The sequence below is a fragment of the Saccopteryx bilineata genome, chromosome 12, assembly GCF_036850765.1.
Source record: "Saccopteryx bilineata isolate mSacBil1 chromosome 12, mSacBil1_pri_phased_curated, whole genome shotgun sequence".
In the NCBI taxonomy this organism is placed as follows: domain Eukaryota; kingdom Metazoa; phylum Chordata; class Mammalia; order Chiroptera; family Emballonuridae; genus Saccopteryx; species Saccopteryx bilineata.
The window spans coordinates 53,053,379-53,077,926 of record NC_089501.1 but is presented as its reverse complement, the minus strand read 5'-3'; the positions used below and the strand labels follow the sequence as shown (position 1 = coordinate 53,077,926).

General features: G+C 49.7%; 1 protein-coding gene across 1 annotated transcript in view; it reads right to left on the bottom strand.

The window, feature by feature from the left end:
* SLC22A3 (solute carrier family 22 member 3) overlaps positions 1–24,548 on the bottom strand; it is a 56,042-nt gene that overhangs the window by 16,686 nt on the left and 14,808 nt on the right. The window contains exons 6-7 of the mRNA XM_066248516.1: positions 1,014–1,111; positions 681–895 (exon numbers count right to left, since the gene is read on the bottom strand). Coding sequence (XP_066104613.1) covers positions 681–895; positions 1,014–1,111 — 313 coding nt within the window. The remainder of the gene's footprint in view (positions 1–680; positions 896–1,013; positions 1,112–24,548) is intronic.

The window sequence follows — 24,548 nt, the reverse complement described above, 5'->3', positions numbered from 1 at the left end:
TGTCCAAAGGCTGCGGCTACAGGGGGCCTCCCTCAGAAGTGGTTCCGGCCCCTGGGAGCTCCGCTCTACGTTGGGAGAATGGGAGCCGCCTTCCCTTCTTCCGTCTGTCCATCTCTTCCCTCCTTACTCCACGCCTAGTTCTCACCACCGGGGAGCTTTTCCTGAAGACCTCCACGGATGAATCACTCCTCACACCTCTGTATTCTTACTTTTTTGCCATTTCTAAATCATATAAATATTGATACTTCTATTATTTCATTCATCACCGTTAGTTGAGACAGTATTGAAATATCTTTATTCCTTTCTAGGTGGTGAACCTATGAAGTCAAGAACTGTGTCCTTATTCCTTTGCATTGTGCTGGTGGCCGATGTCCGGGAAATACCTTACATCCTGTCCACGCGATCACAAGCCAGACAAAGGTGATCAAAAGTGAACTAGGTCACCACGAGCTAGATTTCACTCAATCTCTATTACGTTCATACATGAACTTAAAGTGGAGAAAACAGAAAGTCTATAAACTCAATCTCTCACTGAGTCTTTACAGCGATGAAGCAGAAAACGGGGAAGACATCACTAAAGTGCACCATTTTGATGCCTAAGGACAAGGGTTTCCCCATTCTGGATTATTCTGATTCAAGATTATATATATATATATATTTAAGACTGGGAAGACAATTACCTTCTGGTAAGAACGCCGTGACCAGGCAGGCCACTCCGGCCACGATGTTGCTGGCTGCAAAGGGAAGGCGTCGTCCGAAACGCTCGATGGTCAGGAGGATCAGAAGGGCTCCCGGCAGCTCCACCACTCCGGAGATGAAGAAGTCGAGGTAGAGGTTGCCCCCCAGGATCCCCAGGCGCATGACCAGCCCCTGGTACACCACCGCGCTCGTGAACCTGCGCCACATCGGGAGACAAGGGAGAGCAGGTGAGACGGGACTTGAGTCAGATGGGAAGAGGGGGGCGCGGCGCAAATTTGACACAAGCTTTTGAATCCATCACAAGACAAACTTACCAAGCAAACATAAGTATAAGTGTGCACTTCCTCATTTGGGGAGTTCTCACCAGATCTAAAAAGGTTGGATTACTAACTTCCTCATCTGTAACAGTGATCTACACAAGAGAAGCAGATTTCAGTAGCAATCGACAAGAAACACCAGCATATTACAGATTTGTCAGTGACCAGATTCAGAGCTACCGAACTGATGATCTTACCAGACGGACCAGTAGGATGCCATCTTTTACCATTACATTAAAAAACAACAATGAGTGTGACAAGTTTATTCCCCCGGCCTTTTTAACAGGTCAAATTCACCAAGGTGTGGCTGAGAATCTCGTCTCAGACTAATATCAACAGTATAACGCGCCAAACTGCTTTGAGTTAACAAGAAAAAAAAGATTTTTTTTTTTTGAACATAAGGTGTTCAAAAGTCAAATTCATGTGTGCATTTATGAAGTTGGAGAAAATTAGCGTAAATGTAGCCAAAGCAGGTGGGATCCAAACAAGTGGGGTTTTTTGTTTGATTTTTTTAAATCTATTAAATCCTTAAACTTCAGGTTGACATAAGATAGAGCAGGGGTCGGGAACCTATGGCTCGCGAGCCAGATGTGGCTCTTTTGATGGCTGCATCTGGCTCGCAGACAAATCTTTAATAAAAAAAATAATGTTAAAAATATAAAACATTCTCGGCCCGGGCCAGTTGGCTCAGCGGTAGAGCGTCGGCCTGGCGTGCAGGGGACCCGGGTTCGATTCCCGGCCAGGGCACATAGGGGAAGCGCCCATTTGCTTCTCCACCCCCACCCCCTCCTTCCTCTCTGTCTCTCTCTTCCCCTCCCGCAGCCAAGGCTCCATTGGAGCAAGGATGGCCCGGGCGCTGGGGATGGCTCCTTGGCCTCTGCCCCATGCTAGAGTGGCTCTGGTCGTGACAGAGCGATGCCCAGGAGGGGCAGAGCATCGCCCCCTGGTGGGCAGAGCCCCCCCCTGGTGGGCGTGCCGGGGGGATCCCGGTCAGGCGCATGCAGGAGTCTGTCTGACTGTCTCTCCCCGTTTCCAGCTTCAGAAAAATACAAAAAAGAAAAAAAATAAAATAAAATAAAACATTCTCATGTATTACAATCCATTCATTTCCTACCGCTCATGTTCATGGTTGTGGGTGGCTGGAGCCAATCACAGTTGTCCTCCGAGGCAACAACAAATTTTTATTGGATAATGTGTAACGGGTCATTGTATGGCTCTCATGGAATTACATTTTAAAACATGTGGCGTCTATGGCTCTCTCAGTTAAAAAGGTTCCCGACCCCTGAGATAGAGTAACGTTAAGTTTGAGGGCAAGCATGGCACCAAAGGTATTATTTGGCTTCTATCCATCTAGCATCTTTTTGACCCAGAAAAACTCAGCTCATCCCTTTGTTGGCCATCCAAGAAGTTGGTCTTTTCTTTAATAATTAAGCCAAGATTGCTGTTTGCCTCCTGTGTATAAGGCGTGATAAAGCAAAGGTGAACAGCAAACCCTCCTTAACCGCAGCTGCCTCCAATGGGATCATAGCACAGTGCCCCGAGTGACAATGGTTTCACGTTTCCACGAGCTGGCACATTCTGTCACCTCTGCTCAGAGGGCCCTTAGACCTCCCCGGTCCTGACTCCACCCCCACTGGGAGCTCTTTCCTAACCCCAGGTAGAACTAATGACTCCAATCCGTGCCTCTCCTCCCCAGACCTCTGTCCTTGTGCCGACCTCCACGCACACTTTATGGGTCTAATTATATCTCTCCCTCCGTGCGTTTGGGGGCTGTACTGTAGCACCATGCAAAACGTCTGGTGTTCAAACAGTGTTTGGGTGATGGCAGAATGTTGAAACAAGAAGACAGGTGCCCCGGCCATGTCTGGACCCTACTGTCTGTTTCATTCAACTCCAGATCTGGCCCAGGTTTGAACGGACATTTGGGCAAATTCTCCACTAAACCTTTGAGCCCAAAGTCCTCCTACCAGTAGTCAGAGGAATTTGACTTTGAGTAAATTCACACTGACAATTAGTGATCCATCGGCTATTCTCAACATCATACTCAACAGTCAACCAAAGCTGGCTATCCCCTGCCCATGCTGGCTCCGGGGAAAGTCAAATACACAAAAAGAAGGATGTAAATTTGAATGTCTTTAGATTACTTTCTTTTCCTAAATTTTTTCAATATTGTGTTTCATCTAAACCGAGACACATAATTTGCACATTCTAACATCTTTTAAATTGAGATGTGTCTTACAACTGAGCGGACAAGAAAGCAATGTGTCACAGTGAGATAGCACAGTTTTTCTTCCTTAGTGATACATAACATGATGATAGGTCTTAAAATCAACAGTGTCTTAGATCAAGGAAACAATAATAGCTCCCATGACGACGCTCATGAAAGACTGCTAATCGAATGTACCATCCATTCTTTCGTTCTCCCTTTTGAAAGCAGAAGCCGCTGAATTGTAGCTGGGCACATGGCTGCCTAGCTAAATCCCATCGTCTGCCGCTGTTTCAACTATGGGTGGCTCTGTGCCTGAGCTCTCAGCATTGGGGTGGAAGTCACGTGTACAAGGTCTGGGTCCCCTCCGTCCAAAAGGAAATAGTTGCTCTTCACTCACTGTCTTCCCTTCCTGAAGGAAGGAAGAAGAAGATGCTGGTGAACCAGCTTCAACCATGCAACCTGTCACAGGTGATGGTGGAGCGGCAAGACAGATGGGATCCCGGTCCTGGAAGGTCTCGTGGAGCAGAGCTGCCTTCCAGAGCTGGGCTCGTCGCCTCTGGGGGCGCATGTCCGAGAGGAAGGTCTCATGGAGCAGAGCTGCCCTCCAGAGCTGGGCTTATCGCCTCTGGGGGCCCATGTCTGAGAGGAAGACAGTCTTCTCTCTTTTGTCACTATATTCTTTGGGTTTCTGTTTCAGCTGCAAGTTGACCTGTACCTTACCGACCACAGTTCTTACTAAGATGCTCCCTGGGCTAATCTGCTCAATTTTTAAGGCCCCCAGCGAAGGATTTTTTGACCTACTTTCACCTTTGCTGCTTCAAAAACAAGGCGCAAATACCAAAATATATATAATAGGTAGATTCTGGGTTAAATATTTTATATGAATTATTTCATTTAATTTTCACCAAAACTCTGTGATGTTAGTAGAGTAGTTATATGTGGCCTCACGTTCTGCAGTTTCAGCTACCTGTGGTCAACGAGGATGGGAAAATCTTAAGCAGAAAATTACAGAAATAATTCATAAGTTTTAAATTATGCACATCTATGAGTGGCATGATAAGATCTTGCACTGTCCCACTGTCCCGTCTTGGATGTGAATCAACTCTGTCGAGAGTCTCCATGCTGCACACACTGCCCACCCATTGGTCACTTAGTAGCCATCTTGGTTATCAGATCAGTTGTCATGGTATCGTGGTGCTTGTGTTCAAGTCACCGTTATTTTACTTAATAATGGCCCCCAAGCACAATTTGTCTGAACTATTTTTGTTTTTTTCTTTTGTGATAGAGTGAGAGATAGAGGGACAGACAGGTAGGAAGGGAGAGAGATGAGAAGCATCAATTTTTCATTAAGGCACCTTAGTTGTTCATTGATTGCTTTCTCATATGTGCCTTGACCCGGGGCCTCCGGCTGAGCCAGTGATACCTTGCTCAAGCCAGTGACCTTGGGCTTCAAGCCAGTGACCAAGGGCTCATGTCTCTGATCTGACGCTCAAGTCAGTGACCCTGCACTCAAGCTGGTGAGCCTGCACTCAAGCTGGCAACCTTGGGGTTTTGACCCTGGGTCCTCCATGCCCCAGTTCATTGCTCTATTTGCTGTGCCACTGCCTGGTCAGGCTACTTTTTTTTTTTGGCTATAAGAAAATCAGTTAGAAGGTGACAGAAGACAATTGGACTTTGGGCAATGGGAATGCAGCATAATCAAATGTCAAAATAACCTAGAGATGTTTTCTCTGAACATATGTACCCTGATTTACCAATGTCACCCCATTAAAATTAATTAAAAAATATTATATTTAAATCAAAATTTTAACCTATATAAGTTTTAGTAATACAAAGAAAAGCTCATTACTAAAGCAATGGATTTTAATTAGACACTTGTATATCTTTTTTGCTGGTGACTCAGTATCATTCTTCTTCTCTCTTTCTTAATAGAATCAACACTACACGCACCACAATTCATCAATTCACCTCCTGGAGCTGACTGTTCCCACTTGTAGGGAGGCCTGATTATCTGAGGCTAAGTCCATCCTCTCTGCCAGCGACGGGGCATGTGACCCGTTCTGAGCCAGTTAGGAATGGCCACATGGCCCAATTTGAACCAATGAGAAAAGGGCTTCTGGGGAAGTCTTTCATTGCCCTTATGTCAGATTCCCAAAGGAATCTTCTCTCTCTTGGCTCAGGGAATTGGTGAGGAAATGGTGGGCTCAGACACGGCCCAGCCGCCCTCCAACACCCTGCAGAGACCCAGTGTGAAGATGAGGCCGTCCCGGCACAGGGAGTCGCGCGGAAGCAAACCACAGCTGGAGACCGTTAAGACCCTTGTCCGGCCAACCCAGAACCCTCCTGTGACCCGAGAGTCCCAGACACACGAGCCAGGAAATGGGCTTACGGTCAAAGCCCGATTAAGCTGCGTTTCTGTCACTTGCTGCCAAAAGCAGAATTATCTTGAGAATTGAGTCCAGAACAATGCTTTCCCTTTAAGAACTGAGTATTTTAGGCAAAATAATTCTGTACGGGATGAAAGCACTGCTTCCCTGCTCTAGTTCACTCTGTAAAAATATTTGGTTTTCATTTCAAACTTTGAAGATTTAAAATCAGGCAGTCACACGACCTCTGCTCTTCCGAAGGCCAGGTTGAATGCCCGAGGTGCACCCTCTCCCCAAAGAACCGGAAGGGCCGATGTCAGCTAAGGGCCATCAGGACCGTAACACCGATCACGCCTGCCCAGGGAGCGAAGGGATTAATAGTACTTCCAAGCAAGGAAGAATTTTGCCAATTTAAGAACAAATCCAGCTGGTCTCTGATTTACTAGCGCTTTCTCCCCAGTGACGCACACAATCTGAAAGACGACCCACATTCTGGGTGTCCAAAGACCTCAGGAGGCTAAACGCCGTGCCTTGGACGGAGTCCACCCAGCAGCGTTCTGGCAGCTCCCGGCAGCGACTGCCACGGCGGGTAATCTCCTACAACGACTAGGTCTATATTTTGACATCGGGCTGTGCTTATTTTCTCTCGCCAAAGGGTTAGCAATCTTTGCCTGAATCTGGGTTGGATACACAAGAACAGCGAGGCCGTCTCCAGTTATCACATGTCCTTTTAAATGCACTCGACCGAGACATCATTTGCCTGCCATAGAATTCTGCAGTTGTAAGCGTCCACTTGAACAAGGGGGGCTGGCGTGCGGAGCGACAGGACCGCCGACCGCCGGCATCATGACATGGGACACTTCCCTGATCCTGAAAAGTCCCCTCTGTCCCTTTACAGTCAACTCTCCCTGAGCCGAGCCCCTCCTCTGCTTCCTCTCATGACAGCTCAGCCTTCCTCGAATTCCCCATAAATGGAATCATACAGCAGGTTTGTCTTTAAACTCTTGCGTGGCATTACATCTTTGTCATACATATATGTCACCTAAGCGTTGTGTGCCCACTTTTATTTGGAGCAAAGGAAGATGGGAAGTGGTCTAGGTAACATTTGTCTGTCTGGAGGCTTGTTGCCCAGTAAATGCCACTCATACAACAAGACACTGATTGCTCAGGGCCCAACCGCACACATCAGTTTCCTTTAATTGATTCACCGAGCTGACCTCTGCCTGTCTTTTGCTCTGTCCATCTCTTAAAGGTCTTAATTCTGCCAAGCCTTTTCTTTTATGTCAACAGGGATGATCCTTACGTTAAAAGAGTGACTGATTCATCTTTCCTTGGTTAATCCAGATCTGTTTACAATTCTTTTTTTTAAATTTTTTTATTTTTCTGAAGTTGGAAACGGGGAGGCAGTCAGACAGACTCCCGCATGCGCCTGACCGGGATCCACCCAGCTCGCCCACCAGGGGCAATGCTCTGTTGCGACCAGAGCCACTCTAGCGCCTGAGGCAGAAGCCATGGAGCCATTCCCAGCGCCCGGGCCATCTTTGCTCCAATGGAGCCTTGGCTGCGGGAGGGGAAGAGAGAGACAGAGAGGAAGGAGGGGGGGTGGAGAAGCAGATGGGCGCTTCTCCTATGTGCCCTGGCCGGGAATCGAACCCGGGACTCCTGCACGCCAGGCCGACGCTCTACCACTGAGCCAACCAGCCAGGGCCTACAATTCTTCCCAGTGCCTTTCTGAAACGTTTAAGTTGACATTTTAATTGAAATTGCCAAGGAAGAGAAAGACGTGATCGCTAGCGATCTGTGATAAATACGGTGTTCAGAGCTCCCGTCACGGGGACAACCTGCCAGGTCGGGCCAGAGACACGGTATTTCCCTCAGGACGCTTTCTTCTGGATGGAAGACCCTGGGCAGCCTGACTCCCAGGGTGTGAGAGACTTGTTAGGAATGAAGAACCCCTGGAGGACAGAGCCCGCAGGGGTTTTACTTAAAACCTATTTTACTTAAAAAATTTTATACATTTATTGGGGTGACATTGGTTAATATAATTATATAGGTTCCAAGTTTACAATTTTATAATGCATCACCTGTACACTGCGGTGTGTGTTCCCCACCCAGTCAAGTCTCCTTCCGCCGCCACTGATCGCCCTCTACCCCCTCTCCCCCCCTTTCCTGCTGGTAATCACCACCCCGTTGTCGGTTTTGTTTGTTTGTTTTTGTTTTTTTCTCAATCCCTTCACCTGTTCACCCAGCCCCTCAACGCCCCTCCCCTCTGCCGGCTGTCTGTCTGCTCTTGGTATCTGTGAATCTGTTTCTTAACTTGATGACCTTAGTTGAGTTATCAGGGACTCAACCAAGTATCCCCTACAGCAGAGAGAAGGCGGCTGCCGACCCGGGGTCTGCCACGGGCAGGGGGAGGCCAGCTCCGGTGTCTGCACGCCCAGCCGCCAGCTCCCTCCGGGGGCTGTGCGGCGCGGGTTCCCATCAGCTCCGCGTTCCACAGGCACGTGACCGGGCCGCCGAGCGGGGGCGGTGACTGCTCTCCAGTCTAACCGGGTTCAGTGAGGAGCGCTGTCATCACAATTCCCTGCGGGCTCTCTCCTCCAGGGGTTCTTCATCCCTAACAAGTCTCTCACACCCTGGGAGTCAGACTGCCCAGGGTCTTCCATCCAAACACGGGTTGCTGGCGGAGGGGATGGGGCTAGAGGTGCACAGGGACTGCTGGGGTGTCCCCATGTCCCCCAGCCCACCTCCTCCTGGGTGGCCTGTCAGTGAGACAGGAGCCAGCAGTGGTGGGCCCTGAAGGACGCACTGGACACCACAGAGCTTCAGCCAGCTTCTAGGTGGCAACCGTTCTGCCTGTCACCGTTAAAAGAGAACTTGTCAAATCACCTGTACTGCTTTGGAAATTTTTACAAACCCCCTTGTACTTTAAAACAAGAGTAGACAATGTATTGCCCATCTAAGAGCTTATGGGATAAAGACATAGCGATATCGAAGTGATCATGAACCGCTGATGCTTATGAAAGTAGTTAGAACAAGTCCTGTCACCTGGACAAGTGCTGTCCAATAAGAACATAATGTGAGTCCCCCGCATGTGTTAGATTTTCTAGAAGCCGCATTACAAAATTTCTTAAAAAAAGCAGGCAAATGAATTTTCACATGTTCCACTTAATCCAGTCTATTCAAAATATATCAACACGCAGTCTATATGAAATTATCACTACCGTGGTCCCTACGCTTTACGTCACACCGCATCTTTGAACTCGCCATGCCGTGGACTGTCCCAGCACAGCTCGGTCCGGACGAGCACGTTCTGGGGCTACCGGGCCGCGCGTGGCTACTGTATTGGACAGAGCAGGGGAAGCGACCTTGGGCTCCGCCAGCTCTTCCGTTAGGACAGAGACCCTGTGGAGAAGACACTGACGCCATCTGTGGGCGTTGGGCTGGAGAGCTCCCTCCCCCTCTCCCGCATGACGGGCACGCTGCCTAGATCAGCAGAAGTGTCTCCATCTCCGGGGCCCAGGGGGGAACCCACATGCAGCCTCACTGTCAGCAAAGGGTAACGGGTCGCAGCTGAGGGTCATGGGTTGGAACATCTATTTCTTCAAAACAAATCTGAGAAGGGTTTTATGGGGGGGAGAAGGGGATGGAAGAGGTGTTAGAAAGAAAAGAAAATGCATACTGAGTTCTAAAACACTCAACCTTAAAGACTCAGAACTTAGGGAGAGGGGCACACAAAAATGTGATGGAAGAGGACTGAATTAAACATGTCACTGAACTCCCCAAGATCACTGATCAGTGTCAGTGCTCGTCAGCGACACAGGAAAGTTCTAAATATCAACTTTGAGAGCATGCCCAGTGTCCTGTTCGGATACACAGAATTTTTAGTTCTAGGTGTAGTCAGTCACATTGAGTATGTATAAGTCACCAGTTAGACAGGATTTTTTTTTTTTTTGGAAGAGGGAGAAAAAGCTTCAGCAAGTGAATTAAAGCAAATAATCTGATAGACCACAAACAAAAATCAAAACCACGTATAGACATCCCTCGCTTTCTGAAAGTTGGCTACATTTATGCCACTTCACTCTGCTTTTACAAAAAGACCTACCGCCGTTCCTGTTTGGGCTAACCTAAAGAAATCCGAAGACGATTTTTGCTTTGACAAAAAAAAGGCAAAGAGGAAAGAGTGTTCAGTGTCTGATCTGCACAAGCCATTCCTGGGCAGCGTGCACCCCTGTGAGGGAGGCACCCTAGGCTCCTCCCCGGAACCACGCTCAGGGTCTCAGCCCTGTCCCCCAGAGCCTGGTCTGGATCCAGCCATGCGTGCTGTGCTCTCCATCATCTATGCCTGTTAGCAAGATGCGTCCCCGCGGAAACTGCCTCTTCACCTGATGCGACGTCGGCTTACGACAGGTTTCTCAAGGACGCTCGGGTCTGGAGGACAGTGGGGACCCTGTACTCCCATCCATCAAAACTCTTATCAGCCTTTGTTTTGAGTCTTCTGAATGCTTCAGAAATGACTTTAACAGGAACGCAGTCTGGACCAGGAGAGTAACAGAGCATAAACTCCCGAGCTGGCCTGTCTGCTCCCTGGCTGGGGGGACATTTCCTGAGGGTTCTGTTAGCTCTGTCTCTTCCAGGCACTCGGGTGCCTGTGGGAGTGCAGTCACACCACAACCTCGCCCCGTTACCGTCCTAGCAGTGTCTGTTTGCCTGGGTCCCTTCAGACGGGACAAGGACAGTCAGAGCCAGAGCCACATCAGCCAGAGCCCTCATCACCCGCGTGCCCTTCACACCGCTCTCCCAGCGTCTCAGAAGCGGGCTCGTGTCCCCTCTCCCTTCACACCGCTCTCCCCGGCGTCTCAGAAGCGGGCTCGTGTCCCCTCTCCCTTCACACCGCCCTCCCCGGTGTCTCAGAAGCGGGCTCGTGTCCTCTGTCCCTTCACACCGCCCTCCCCGGCGTCTCAGAAGCGGCCTCGTGTCCCCTCTCCCTTCACACCGCTCTCCCAGCATCTCAGAAGCGGGCTCGTGTCCCCTCTCCCTTCACACCGCTCTCCCAGCATCTCAGAAGCGGCCTCGTGTCCCCTCTCCCTTCACACCGCTCTCCCAGCGTCTCAGAAGCGGGCTCGTGTCCCCTCTCCCTTCACACCGCTCTCCCCGGCGTCTCAGAAGCGGCCTCGTGTCCCCTCTCCCTTCACACCGCTCTCCCAGCATCTCAGAAGCGGGCTCGTGTCCCCTCTCCCTTCACACCGCTCTCCCCGGCGTCTCAGAAGCGGGCTCGTGTCCCCTCTCCCTTCACACCGCTCTCCCCGGCGTCTCAGAAGCGGGCTCGTGTCCCCTCTCCCTTCACACCACCCTCCCCGGCGTCTCAGAAGCGGGCTCGTGTCCTCTGTCCCTTCACACCGCTCTCCCAGCATCTCAGAAGCGGGCTCGTGTCCTTTCTCCCTTCACACCGCCCTCCCCGGCGTCTCAGAAGCGGGCTCGTGTCCCCTCTCCCTTCACACCACCCTCCCCGGTGTCTCAGAAGCGGGCTCGTGTCCTCTGTCCCTTCACACCGCTCTCCCAGCGTCTCAGAAGCGGGCTCGTGTCCCCTCTCCCTTCACACCGCTCTCCCAGCATCTCAGAAGCGGGCTCGTGTCCCCTCTCCCTTCACACCGCTCTCCCCGGCGTCTCAGAAGCGGGCTCGTGTCCCCTCTCCCTTCACACCGCTCTCCCCGGCGTCTCAGAAGCGGGCTCGTGTCCCCTCTCCCTTCACACCACCCTCCCCGGCGTCTCAGAAGCGGGCTCGTGTCCTCTGTCCCTTCACACCGCTCTCCCAGCATCTCAGAAGCGGGCTCGTGTCCTTTCTCCCTTCACACCGCCCTCCCCGGCGTCTCAGAAGCGGGCTCGTGTCCCCTCTCCCTTCACACCACCCTCCCCGGTGTCTCAGAAGCGGGCTCGTGTCCTCTGTCCCTTCACACCGCTCTCCCAGCATCTCAGAAGCGGGCTCGTGTCCTCTCTCCCTTCACACCGCCCTCCCCGGCGTCTCAGAAGCGGGCTCGTGTCCTCTGTCCCTTCACACCGCTCTCCCCGCCATCTCAGAAGCGGGCTGCGGCCCCGGCACAGTCCCCAGCACTCCTCCTCGGCTGCGGCCACAGGGGTCTTCCTTCCCCTGCAGGGTGTTCTGCCTAAACCCCTGCCCAGCCACGCCTGCTGGCCGTGCAGTGGGGAGGCCTGGCTGCCCTCGGGGGGCTCCATTTCCACGTGGGGTGTGAGCTTTGTCCCCTGGGCACGTCTGCCTTCTGTTCCCAGTGTGCCTTAAGTGTGACCGCTGACTGGGAAACGGGGCTTCACTTACTATCCCATAGGCACGCTTCCTTGTTTATGCTTTGATTCGAGTTGTGTGTTGTTGTTTTTTTAACCAGGTATAAAGGCAAAGCGTCTCCTTGCAACCCTAATTTGAATTGCACAGCATTTAGCTTCCTAAGTCGGTGTTCAGCTTTGGAAACTGAAAATGGTCTTCTGAATCACTTCTTTTTTCCTTTGGAAAGGGCTCTGTCATGGTGCTTGTTAGCACTGTTTACCAAATAGTTCTGGTTCTCCACCTCCCTCCCCACCCATGACCGGGGCGGGCCAGGACTGCACTTCCTGTCCCCTGGTGACTGGGTGGGGCCACCTCCCCAAGCCTGCCAAGAGGCTGTGAGAGTTCGACTGCGGAAGCGGGACCCTCAGACCGCTCCCTAATCTGCCGTGGCGTGGCGCAGGCCTGGCGGCGAGGACAGCCTGGATGAAAGTGAGGAAACCACGGTCAACAGAGGAGCCCCGCCCCTAACCTCCGGGGCACCAACGAGAGTCGCTCCTTTGTGTTCCAGGCCACCAAGAGGTTGGTAGTGTTTGTTACACATGCCCTAGCTCATCCTGGGGACGAACAATCTGTAGATTCCTCAAGTTTATTTTAGAACCCTCTGGTCCACACTCTTTTTCTTGACAGGCATTTATGGTGTTAGGTATTGAGGTTCCCTTTGGAAGCGACTGAACTAAGACTGTTCAGTTTAAATTTGGGCAAACGGAAAGTCAGACACGGAGTACAGTACGGTGGTTGCCAAGGGGAGGGGGAGGGGCCATATGTACAGTGACAGAGATGGCTGACTTTGGGTGGTGGGCACACAATGCAATAGACAGATCATGCGTCATAGAGATGTACACTTGACGTCTATATGATCCTATTAACCAATGTCTTCCCAATAAATTTAATTTAAAATTTGTAAAATAAATTTGGGAGAATTGTAACTTTTATGATTTTGTCTCTTTTTATATAGATTTTATTCATTTTAGAGAGGGGAGAGAGAGAGAGAAGGGGAGAGGTGCAGGAAGCATTAACTCCCATAGGTGCCTTGATCGGGCAAGCCCAGGGTTTCGAACCAGGGACCTCAGTGTTCCAGGCCGATGCTTTATCCACTGCACCCCCATAAGTCAAGCAATTTTGTCTGTTTCCTAGAATTTATAAGTCCTTCGGATAAGATCACACCAGTAAAACTCCTTAAAGAATGAAGACGACTCCTGCATTTTAAACACATCAGTTTATCACAGAAATGAACCATAAAGAGCAACAGCAAAGCAGAGAGCGCCCGGGTAGGGTGGCCCTCTGACCGAAGCTGGGAGCCCAGAGCATATGCCGGATCCAGGTCATTAACAAGCTAACAAACCAAGTCCCAGCCCCCTAGCAGGATCTAAGGAAGCTATGGGTGTGGCTAAAAACCATGCTCTCTTTTCCTCTTTAGGAAGTGTGCTCAGACACATCACCTCCATTTGAGACATACGGAGGGCAGGCATCGTCTCAGAGAGCAAGTCCCATTAATAAAAACCACCACCTTGATTATCTTAGGGGAACATCCATATCCCTTCTGCCTTTCCAATTACTGACGTTCTGGCTTTGACTAGTAGGTGCTTTATTTCAGAGATGAGTGCCCGGTCTGAGAACAAAGCCCGGGATCAGGAAGTGTGCTCTAGTCTAGAGGATGATAAGTGTATTATTCATCTCTCAGCACCAAGAGTGTGAAGAGGCTGGCTGTCCACACATCCGAGCTCAGCAGCTGCCGGGAGCGTCCCAGGTGTGCTGGTCTCACTGACAGCACCGGCTACCGGTCCAGCCGCTGCAGCTCTGAAGCCCGCATTTCTGTTACTAATCACGGGGTCCCTTAAAAACAGGTCAACAGGTTTTAGGGTGTGAGCAAATTTAGAGTCAGAAAGGGGAACGTGATACGTGATGAACCTGCTTCTCCGATGACGCTCAGAAAATCTATTCAGTATTGAGACACATAGAGGCGGGTCCCTCCTCGCACTCGGAACAGTGGTGGACCCCAGAGGAATCTCGTGTGAGCCACTCTGCACTAAAGGAAAGGGGACAGTGACCTAAAGAAGCCCGGAGCGAGGCAGTTGAAGCCATCAGCTAACAGGAGAATATCTTCATGCTGTTTGCGCACAGAAGATTTCTCAAACAAAACCCATAAAACAATCAACAGGCAAAAACATAGACTGATTCGGCTTAAGAATTTAAGAATTTTTGGTCAATTAAAAAAACAAACAAACCAGGCAAAGTTCATGGCTAGTTAAAACATTGTAGGGAAGGCGCTTGCAACATCTAAAGCTACAAAGGGGTCTATGGAATAGACAGGGAGCTCCTATAAAAGGGAAGCCCAATAAATCCAAGTCCAGGAAATCTAATGCACATGGGCGAGGACAGGGGAGGCAACCCACAAGAGAGAACCCAGCGAGCAGTCACACACATGACGCCACGCAGGCTCTCACCAGGAGCCAGAGACGTGCAACCAAAAACACTCAGGAGGCTGGTCATAATGAGAGGGTTGCGAAACACCACATGTGCATGTGGGCAAACAGACACACTCAGCGGGTGCAGACAGAAAGTCGCCAGGCCTGGTGTAGGGCACTCAGCCAGCAGCATACGTGCTAGGACCCAGCGGTCCCCTCGTGGCATCGTCCTCCGTGAAAAACCTCACAAAGGGGCCGAGGCAATATGCATGAAACCATGCATAGATTAGTTTCCATGATTTGCAGGTGAACTGACTGGTATCCAATTAGACTATCTTTCTTTTCTTTTTCTTTTAATTCAGTGACAGGAGGGGAGGCAGAGAGTCAGACTCCCACATGCTCCATGACCGGAATCCACCTGGCAAGCCCACCAGGGGGTGATGCTCTGTCCATCTGGGGCCCTTGCTCCGTTGCTCAGCAACTGAGCTCTTCTTAGTGTCTGAGGCAGAGGCCATGGAGCCATCCTCAGTGCCCTGACCAGGAATCAAACCCGGGACATCCACACGCCAGGTTGACGCTCTACCACTGAGCCAACTGGCCAGGTCTTAGAATATCTTTCTATTTATAATCTTTTTTTTTCCATTTTTTTTTTTCTGAAGCTGGATACAGGGAGAGACAGTCAGACAGACTCCCGCATGCGCCCGACCGGGATCCACCCGGCACGCCCACCAGGGGCGACGCTCTGCCCACCAGGGGGCGATGCTCTGCCCATCCTGGGCGTCGCCATGTTGCGACCAGAGCCACTCTAGCGCCTGAGGCAGAGGCCACAGAGCCATCCCCAGCGCCCGGGCCATCTTTGCTCCAATGGAGCCTTGGCTGCGGGAGGGGAAGAGAGAGACAGAGAGGAAAGCGCGGCGGAGGGGTGGAGAAGCAAATGGGCGCTTCTCCTGTGTGCCCTGGCCGGGAATCGAACCCGGGTCCTCCGCACGCTAGGCCGACGCTCTACCGCTGAGCCAACCGGCCAGGGCCTCTATTTATAATCAAACACAATCAAAATGACAATACACTGACATGATTTCCAAACACAACACATGAGATATAAGTTATTCAACTTCAAATGAGAGGGGAAATTTCTATGTAGTTTTATTAAACTTATTTATATGATGAACTAGGTAAGGGACTATTAGTAACTGGGGCAGACCAAAAACAGCTCAAAAGAAAAAAAAAGCAGCAATCATGGAGAACATGGGAGTGAACACCAGGTGCGTCGGCTGCATGTTGGGAGACAGTTTTGAAAGTGACTGTTAGACACAGGCGGTTTAAAAAGTCGCTATTTTGAATACAGTGCTCAGTAACAATTTGCTGAATAAAAGGAAAATGAACAAATAATAAATTCTTGCTACATGGTGTGGGTTAACATAGCTTTGTTTCTAGGACAGCCAGCCTCACGTCAACTGCATTTAAGTGTTTTTTTCCCCCAAACATGTGGTGACCAGAGACAATATTCAGTAATTCAGTTTGCACTGTGAAAAACACTTCCACCTCAATAATAACTGGCTTGAACTTAGGAGGCTGGCTAGTTTTAGAAGACAAAACTCACAGTTTACACAACTGTGACAAGAAAAGCCGGAAGAAATACGACCTGAAGTAGATCCTATGTTTCACTTCACTGCCACCCAAAAGTCTGCCCCCTGCTGATTTCAGAGAAGCCCTTGCACAGGCAGCCCGCCCAGTGTTACCATGCTGCGGCGTGAATCTTGACTTGTCTTCGGTAAAATTAGTGTAAGCCAGGTCTCAGAGAGCAGCGTGTAAGCCTGGATGACTACGCACATCCATCAAACCATGAGGAGGGTAAGTGCTTACACGCTTCTGCACGCGGCATCATAAAAAGAACTCTGCTGAGGACTCATCTAATAAGCCTTTCCCCACATTCCCCGAGATCTAAACTGTTGGTGCCGTGTTGGCTCTGGAAGGGAAGCAGGAAAGAAAACCGGGGTTCCCCTTTGAGAGGTAGGAAGGCAATTAATTGTACACCAAATCGCTCAACTCCTTCTACACGACACGTAGAACTTGTCCTCCAGGTCAGTGGAAGAGCAGAGCACAGTGAGCTTGAGTGTGTGATATTGAATCAAACAAAATGAATGAGTCTTGGAAGTAGCTGTCCAGAATTCTGGGTTTGCCAAGACTCTCCGGGGTCCTCAGCTTTCCCTGAGAACACCATGTAACCCGAACTCAGAGCTCAGGTGACCCTTATTCAACAGATGGTCAAGTCTCAGTTACTTGTGCTTACAAATCAACGACTCATCCTTTCTGAGGACGGGGAATTGTGGTTTACTGTTCAAAGAATTTAACGACTGCCCACGTGATAGGACTTGTGCTTTCAATTCCTGTCCGTTGAGACAACATGATGACACAAATGTGCTACGAACATAACACATTTCAGTTCGTTAGTAATTATTCATCACAATCTACTTCATCTGAAAAAAAAATAGCACATATTTATCCAAGATGTCATTTTTGTTCCACAGACGAGGCTTGGATGCAAATGACGCGTCTACTTTTGCAATAACTCCCTGGCCCCCTAGGACCACTGGCACAGACTGCCACATGACTCTCCCATCAACGCTGGGGCTGAGGTTTACAGCTGCTGGGTGACAGGAGTGTGTTAGCAACAACACTGCCCTCTGCTTAACAGGGTTTCCTCCGCGGTCACCCTCCACACCCATTGCTAGGGAAGGTGACAACGTTGTGCTTTGATATAAAAGCTTCCTCTAGCAGACAAAGCGCCCTTGGTTCCGGCCATTTCCCCCAACACGATCCTTCCGGGAAGGTTAGAAAGACTTCTCTGGTCTTTAAGGCCACCTTAAGGAAGGGACATCCACTATGTGGAGAAGAAAGTTCTCCCCTCCATCATGTCCCTTTTCTGTTCACTAAATTATACTTCCTTCCATCCAATAGTGCGTGTGCGAGAGAGAGAGAGAGAGAGAGAGAGAAAGAGAGAGAGAGAGAGAGGGAGGGAGAGGGAGAGAGAGAGGGAGCAAGCAGTGCAGGTCTGTATTCCTTGTTCCCAAACCAGGTAACCCAGCCATTTCTGGGTCCTGGGCCCAGTCCTGTCTGTACCAGTACACACGGAGAAGCATTGCTATGGAAGCATAATCTGGATGGAGGCTCCTCACCAGCCCACGGTTAGATGTATCTTCCGTTTTATTTCTTTCTCGGGAAGGGAAGGTGTAGCCCATGCCAACCCTGCCCCCGACGCCTTTTATGCCATCCTCCTGGACGCGACCTCAAAGACCCGACACAAACAGAGCTCAGCGTGTTTTCTCTCTGACCACCTGGCCCAGCCTCCGCCTGCTCGGCTCCCTCGCAGGAGCTCCTGGGTGTACACCTGCGGAGTTTAAGTGACTTCACCTGCCCCCGGGCCCCATCTCTTTTCCTCAGAGTATTTCACAACGAAAGGCGATTTTCCGGGGGGGGTGAGAGGTCCAGGGAGCAGTGCTGTCATGGTTACAGCAGCCCATGGTCAGGAGTGGGCGCCTGGGAACTCTGGCCAGGGAGGACGTACAGGGTTCTGGAGGCCGGACCCTCGTCACCTCCCCAGCAGGGCCCGCTTCCACAGAGAGCTCCTATTTTCTCCTTCATTCCCAGCAGGGAGCGCAGTAATTTGGACCGCAGAAGCCGCTGTGGCCAAACACACAGGCGTGGGAGGAAGAAAGGAACAAAAGGAACAAAAGCCCTGGAGGAGCTGACCATCCTTCTCTGTCGCACAGGCGGAGCGTGACGATGTCAGAGAGTGCCTCAGGGGACCGCTGTCCCGGCAACACGCAAGAGGAAGCCGACTGGCTCCTCTGTTCTGTTAGGGAGAGACCCAGAACCAGGAACGGAGCATCCTCACCATCCCCACAGGAAGGAGTAACCAACGTTAACAGAACAACCTAAGTCTGTATGGCAGGGGTCCCCAAACTTTTTACACAGGGGGCCAGTTCACTGTCCCTCAGACAGTTGGAGGACCGGACTATAAAAAAAACTATGAACAAATCCCTATGCACACTGCACATATCTTATTTTAAAGTAAAAAAACAAAACGAGAATCAAATACAATATTTAAAATAAAGAACAAGTAAATTTAAATCAACAAAGTGACCAGTATTTCAATGGGAACTATGCTCCTCTCACTGACCACCAATGAAAGAGGTGCCCCTTCCAGAAGTGCGGTGGGGGCCGGATAAGTGGTCTCAGGGGGCCGCATGCGGACCGCGGGCCGTAGTTTGGGGACCCCTGCTGTATGGCTTGCTTGCTAGTTCTATGTTTTAACTAATTTTGTTTGAAAGGCCACCAGGACTTGGGGTAGGACCGAAGTGGGCAAATGCTCCTTTGCCAGCTGTGAGGAAAATGCGCTGTTCAAGGGCAAGGGTCAGCCTGTCCAAAGGAAAAAGGGAGGAGTCCCTGACTCCCAGGTTATGTAACTAATGAATGACCAGATGACATGACCCTGAGTGTCACGATGCAGGGAGCCTGGCACTCCGCCCCCGGGTCCTGATCCATGGCCTTGTCTGAGGTTGGCTGCAGTCTCAGCAGCAGGGGGAGCAGAGCAGTGTGAATGGGGGGCTCTGGCTCTGTGGCCGCCAGAAATGGACCGGGGTCCAGGTGGGGAGGCCGGGCGGGGAGGCCGGGACATCCTTGGGTCTTCTTTGGGCCAGCATTGCTGCCTACGGTCTGGGACCCCTCAGCAGAACAGTGTCTCAGCAGCAGGGACCATCATCAAGAAAGAGTAAGTACCATCCTGAAAAGGATACAGCACTGAGCTTTACGACAAGGGATGAGTGAAGACACAAGCAACCAGATCCTCCTTTTGGGTCCCAGTCAAACTGGCCAGGGGTCAGCACCTGAGTGAGGACAGCAGCAGGAACAGGGACTGCGCAAGTCAGGTCACTACAGACCGCTTTCCAACAGCCAATCAGACGTCAGGTACATTCACTACAGACCGCTTTCCAACAGCCAATCAGATGTTAGGTACATTCACTACAGACCGCTTTCCAACAGCCAATCAGACGTCGATCAAGTGGTTTCAAAAGAGAGAAGTATCATTTCACGTTGGAACTTCCAATAAAGGCTGCAAAAGTGTAAACAAGAAAGAAAGAAAGAAACTAGGAACTGAGGAAGAAAGAGGGAGCCGGGTAAGCACCTGGGTCTCGGCAGCTCACACTGGACACTGGGAAGCCCAGGTCCCACCGGCCGTCGGACCAGGCAGCCCTCTGTCCTCTTGTGGGCGGGGCTGCTGACGCCAGCCAGTGTCAGTCTTCGGTGTCTTCCTCTGGGCACAGCCGGGAAGGTGAGCAACGACCTAGTCACAGGGTGACCAATGCGTTTCAGTTTGCCCGAGACTCTCGGGTTTAGCTCTGAAACTCCCACACGCTATGAGTCTGATCGATCCTGGTCAAACGGGGACAGCTGGTCACCCTAGGAGTCACCACCTCAGTCCAACAGTCGCCTTGGGTTCTGTAGAACGAATTACTCATTAATATGTCATCACACACCAGGACTGATGGATGGTTCAGTGGATAGAGCATCATCCAGGTGCACAGAGGTCCCCGGTTTGATTCCCAGTCAGGGCACATACAAGAAGCAATCACTGAGTGCACAACTGAATGGAACAAGTGGAGCAATGAGTCGATGCCCCCCCTCCTCCCCCTTCCCTTTCTCTCTCAAATCAATGGAAAATTAAAAAAAAAAAAAAGAAATAGTTTAGGTCTGGACAAAGGTCTAGCTCAGTTATTTCAAGAGGGCTTCCGGCAGGTGAGCCGGGGGCGGGGGGCAGGCTCTGTCCCTCCAGGATTCCTCCCTCAAAGTGCTGCACGTGGGCCCGGCCTCTGAACTCTGCCTGGCCCGCCCCAGGCTGTGATCTCACTCTCTCAGGGACATGTCACTTGGACTTCCCATGCAACTAAAGCCACCTGATGCTCTGGAGCGCCCTCTCTCGGTTTCTACTCGGGCTGTGAGTCCACTGGCCTGGAGATGTTTGGCTGGGCTTCCTTTGGTGGAAAGAACTTATTAATCACCCGGCTCGGGAAAGAAACTCCCTCTGGATTTAACAGTCCATCTGTACTGCTTTAATGGCTCTTTGTTGCAGCATAAAAGATTTTCCCTTTTCTTACAATACTGTCTAATTTTCAAACAGTTAAAGGTATAGGAAACTGATCAGAATAATACATTTAAACATAAGCCATTGACAGCACTTAGGCTATTTCCAAAAATGTAGTTAAGTAGAGTACAGTACTATTCAATTAACTCTCAGCTCCAAAGGTCGATTTTATGTTTGGTATGTGAAGTGTCCTGATATTTTTTATGCATTCAAGAATAGTAAAAAAAAAAAAAAGAAAGAAAGAATAGTCTAGGCCCTGGCCAGTTGGCTCAGTGGATAGAGCATTGGCCTGGCATGCAGATGTTCCCGGTTTGATCCCTGGTCAGGGCACACAATAGAAGTGACCATCTGCTTCTCTTCCCCTCCCTCTCCCCCTTATCTCCTTCTTCCCCTCTGGCAACCAGTGGATCGACTGGTTTGAGCATTGGCCCCAGGTGCTGAGCATAGCTCAGTTGGTCCAAGTGTGTCAGCCTCAGGTGCTAAGAATAGCTTGGTTGATTTGAGCATCGACCCAAGACAGGGGTTGGCAGGTAGATCTGGAGTCTGTCCTGTTATTTCCTCTCCCCTCACTTAAAAAAAGAAAAGAAAAAGAAAAAGAAAGCATTATCTAAAGTAACCATTTTTTGGGGCATTAAGGCTTTGCCAGAAGAATGGACACCATACACTATTGGCAGTCCAAGAATAAAGACTGACCTCTGCCACAGGAAAGCATTGCAGGAGTCTCCAGTGACTTCCTTTCTAACAGCCTTTAGTATTGTCTAGACTAACACCTTTCCCACTCTCAGTGTGGGCATTGCAACGGAGCCCCCCTGAGGCACTCCTGAGGCCTAAATTACTTTCCTTGGATATTTTGAAATAAATTCCATGCAGGCAGTTTTCAAGTGCCAAGTCTGAGACAATAATTACACACAACAGTCAACAGGGACAGCATAACATATTAGGGGACTAAAATACCACACAGCACGGGCTTCATGAGAGCCAGGATTATGGTGTGGTTCCTCCTTGGAAGAACGACAACTATGTTCCTCAAAATCCCCCTTGGAAAGGAAATGTTAGAAACAGACATTCCCAAAGCCGGAAAGTCCCGCTCTGCTGCGATACGGGTGCTGTGTGACAGTTCATTAAAACATCGACGGGATGGCCGCCATGAAGAGTTGGAAGTCTCTCTGGTAACTAGGGTGATAATGAACACCTAGCCTGGCATTTTCTGACGAGGTTTTGCTCTTTTCTGTTGGGGAACTATTCCACAGACTGTGAGCATTTAGGCTGCTGCTGATGACCCCTTTGGGATCAGAAAGCTCAAATGTCAGCTCTTGATCTCATCGTGCTGATGAGCAGGAAAGCACACAGAGACTCCGGGGGGAGTGGCAGAGGGGCCCAGGAACCAACAAGGATGACCTCAGCTGTCCAAAGACGGGCTGTCGGAGCCTCGCTAAGGACAAGGATGACTGCAGTAGCCTGAAGCACAGGCAGCGTGTTTACACTCAGGGGTTCATCATGAGGCTTAAAACCCCACATCCCACAGAACGCACTGACCATCGGGGAGGGTGCAGGCAGCCAACTCATCATTTTGAGAAGAAAAGAATGATGCTTGTACCCTGCCCTTCCTATAGGAACTGTACGTCAGACCCATCAAACAGCTGATGGGAAGAGTTAGTCTTTATATAACTGTTTAATACATATATATATATATATTCTTTATATAAGTATGGAAGAGTTATTGTTCTTTTGCAACCTCTGATGAGTTAACCAATCCAGATAATGATTATCAGCACAGCTAACACCACAGCATGAGACCGGCAGACATTATGTATCTCTTAATGGAAAAGTACTGGATCACTTATGATGTCATCTTGCCTAAAATATAATATCAAACCTGAACCTGGTTAAAGGTCTAGCTCTAACTACCATTTTCAGGGAGCATAAGAGACACATTAAAGGACCCTAAGAGCTATAAGCAACAAAATTTAGACTGACCAAAAAAAAAAACCTCTGCAGGAATACCCACCCCAGACAGTGTTCTTCACCCCCAAAGTTACAAGAAAGAGAAAAAGCACAGGAACCTATAAAGACCAAAGAGGCTTATCAACCCACCACAATACATAAACATCATAGGATCCTAATTCAAACAAGCCATAAACATTATAAGACTTAATATTTGATATTTGAGAAATTATGGTCATTAAAAAATAGTGATATTGAGATTATTTTCATATTTTACATTTTACCTACCACCTCCTTCCCAGTTTGCTCTTATGACACAGGCTATCAGTGCTCACAGCTGGAGCAAACTTGTGGTAATTCACATTCGATTGAATGTTCTCTGCCATTTATTTAGCCGTAGCGCAAAGGTAGTGCACAGGCAGGTCCCGAGCTAAGTACATATCCGTGTGTTTCTGTTTTATAGGCACAACCTGCGAGATGAAACGGTATGCTCCCCGGGCCAAGACCCCTCGCCGGCGGACGAGGACAGAGGGGGAGTGTAAGGAAAACAGGATGGGTCACGGGTTGGTAGCGGCTGCATCTGGGTGACCTGCAGACGGCGAGTCATTAAACCTTTTCCTCTCTGCGAATATGTTTGAAATTTTCCAGCATAAATTTTTTTTTTTTTTTAAAGAATGGCGTGAAAACTCACTGGACTAACAAAAAACAGACGAACTAAACACTAGACTTGGGTTTGGTAATAAAACGCCAACGGCAGTGGTTTGAATGCAGGAGCAAGTTCCCGAGGGGAGCTGAAGTCTCCAGACCTGGCTTTCGAGCGGCGGCTCTCTGTCACACTGGAGGGAAGGGTCCTGGAAGCCACCAGATTCACAGTTCACGATCCTGGACAAGCACCAGCACTGTAAAGCCATGACTCACACCCCGCTGACGTGATCTCTATGTGCCCATGAATTATCAATAGAAGCGGGTCCGTGGGTGCCCAGGAGTGGTGTTGAACTGGACACTGATAGGACACGTGACGGCGGCTGCTCAGGGCAGTAGCCTCTGGTCTCTGAGCGACACTCATGATGACACCGGACATGCCTGATCAAGGTGTGCTTTTATCTCATAAGCCCGCAGCCCACAGTTACTTTCTCTATATTCTTAAAACCTTCGTTTAGATCTTACCTATGCTGAGCTCTAGGACGATGCATGCAATGTCTTCGGGATGCTGCTGATTGAAGAGCAAAAATATTGGCTTGACTCTAAAAGTTGGGTATGGATGATCACACATGTGACCCAGCTGTAAAGACTGATAGCTAACGCAATGGGAGAGGCTGAGAGGCCGCGGAATATGTTTCCCCCCAAAAGGAACACACGGCTCAGCTGTGCTCAAAGGGCAACAAGGATCAACTCGTCTTAGTGGTTAAAACTGATGATGTTTTATATCTTTACTAGATCCTTTATGATCTGTCAGCCTCAAGGTCCATCATTACTTGACTTCCAACAGGGACAATTGGTCACTGGAACCTTTGTAAACACAGAGGCCACAGCTTGCCACTTAACGTCAGAGTGAAAGGAGACGGTAGGAACCCAAGTACATCTGACTGAGTTCTGGGGGGGAGGGCTGGAGAGGTGACACTGGAACCAACAAACTCTCGACTTTTATCAGAACACTTCATCCAAACAAACTGAATGCTATGAAGAAAACAACATCAGCAACCTAATATTCTTCAAGGTTTATATCAGACTCCTATCTTCCCCAATCCTTCTGTTACTCTGCTTTTTATGTAAGTCTTTGCAGCTAAAGCAGCCTCATCTACATATTTTATAAGCTATTCTCTAATTATTCAGGGTTGCTTCAGATATATGTATATGTCTTCGACTGCATATCAAACCTCCCAAAGACAAATACTAAGCTTTTAATCCCCACCCCGACTTCTCCCAGAGCAGCGAAACAGAGGAACCAAAAGCCTTTGCTGAAGGAGGGGAAGAAGAAGGAAGAGAGAAATGGAGGCAGGAAGCAGGGAGGAGGGCAGGCAGGACAGCCATCATATGTCAGTCCAAAGGCTGATACATGACATTCTTGATCGAGCCCTGGTTCGAGTACAGTACTTCCCAGACTAAATTTAAAACCAATCTTTAGA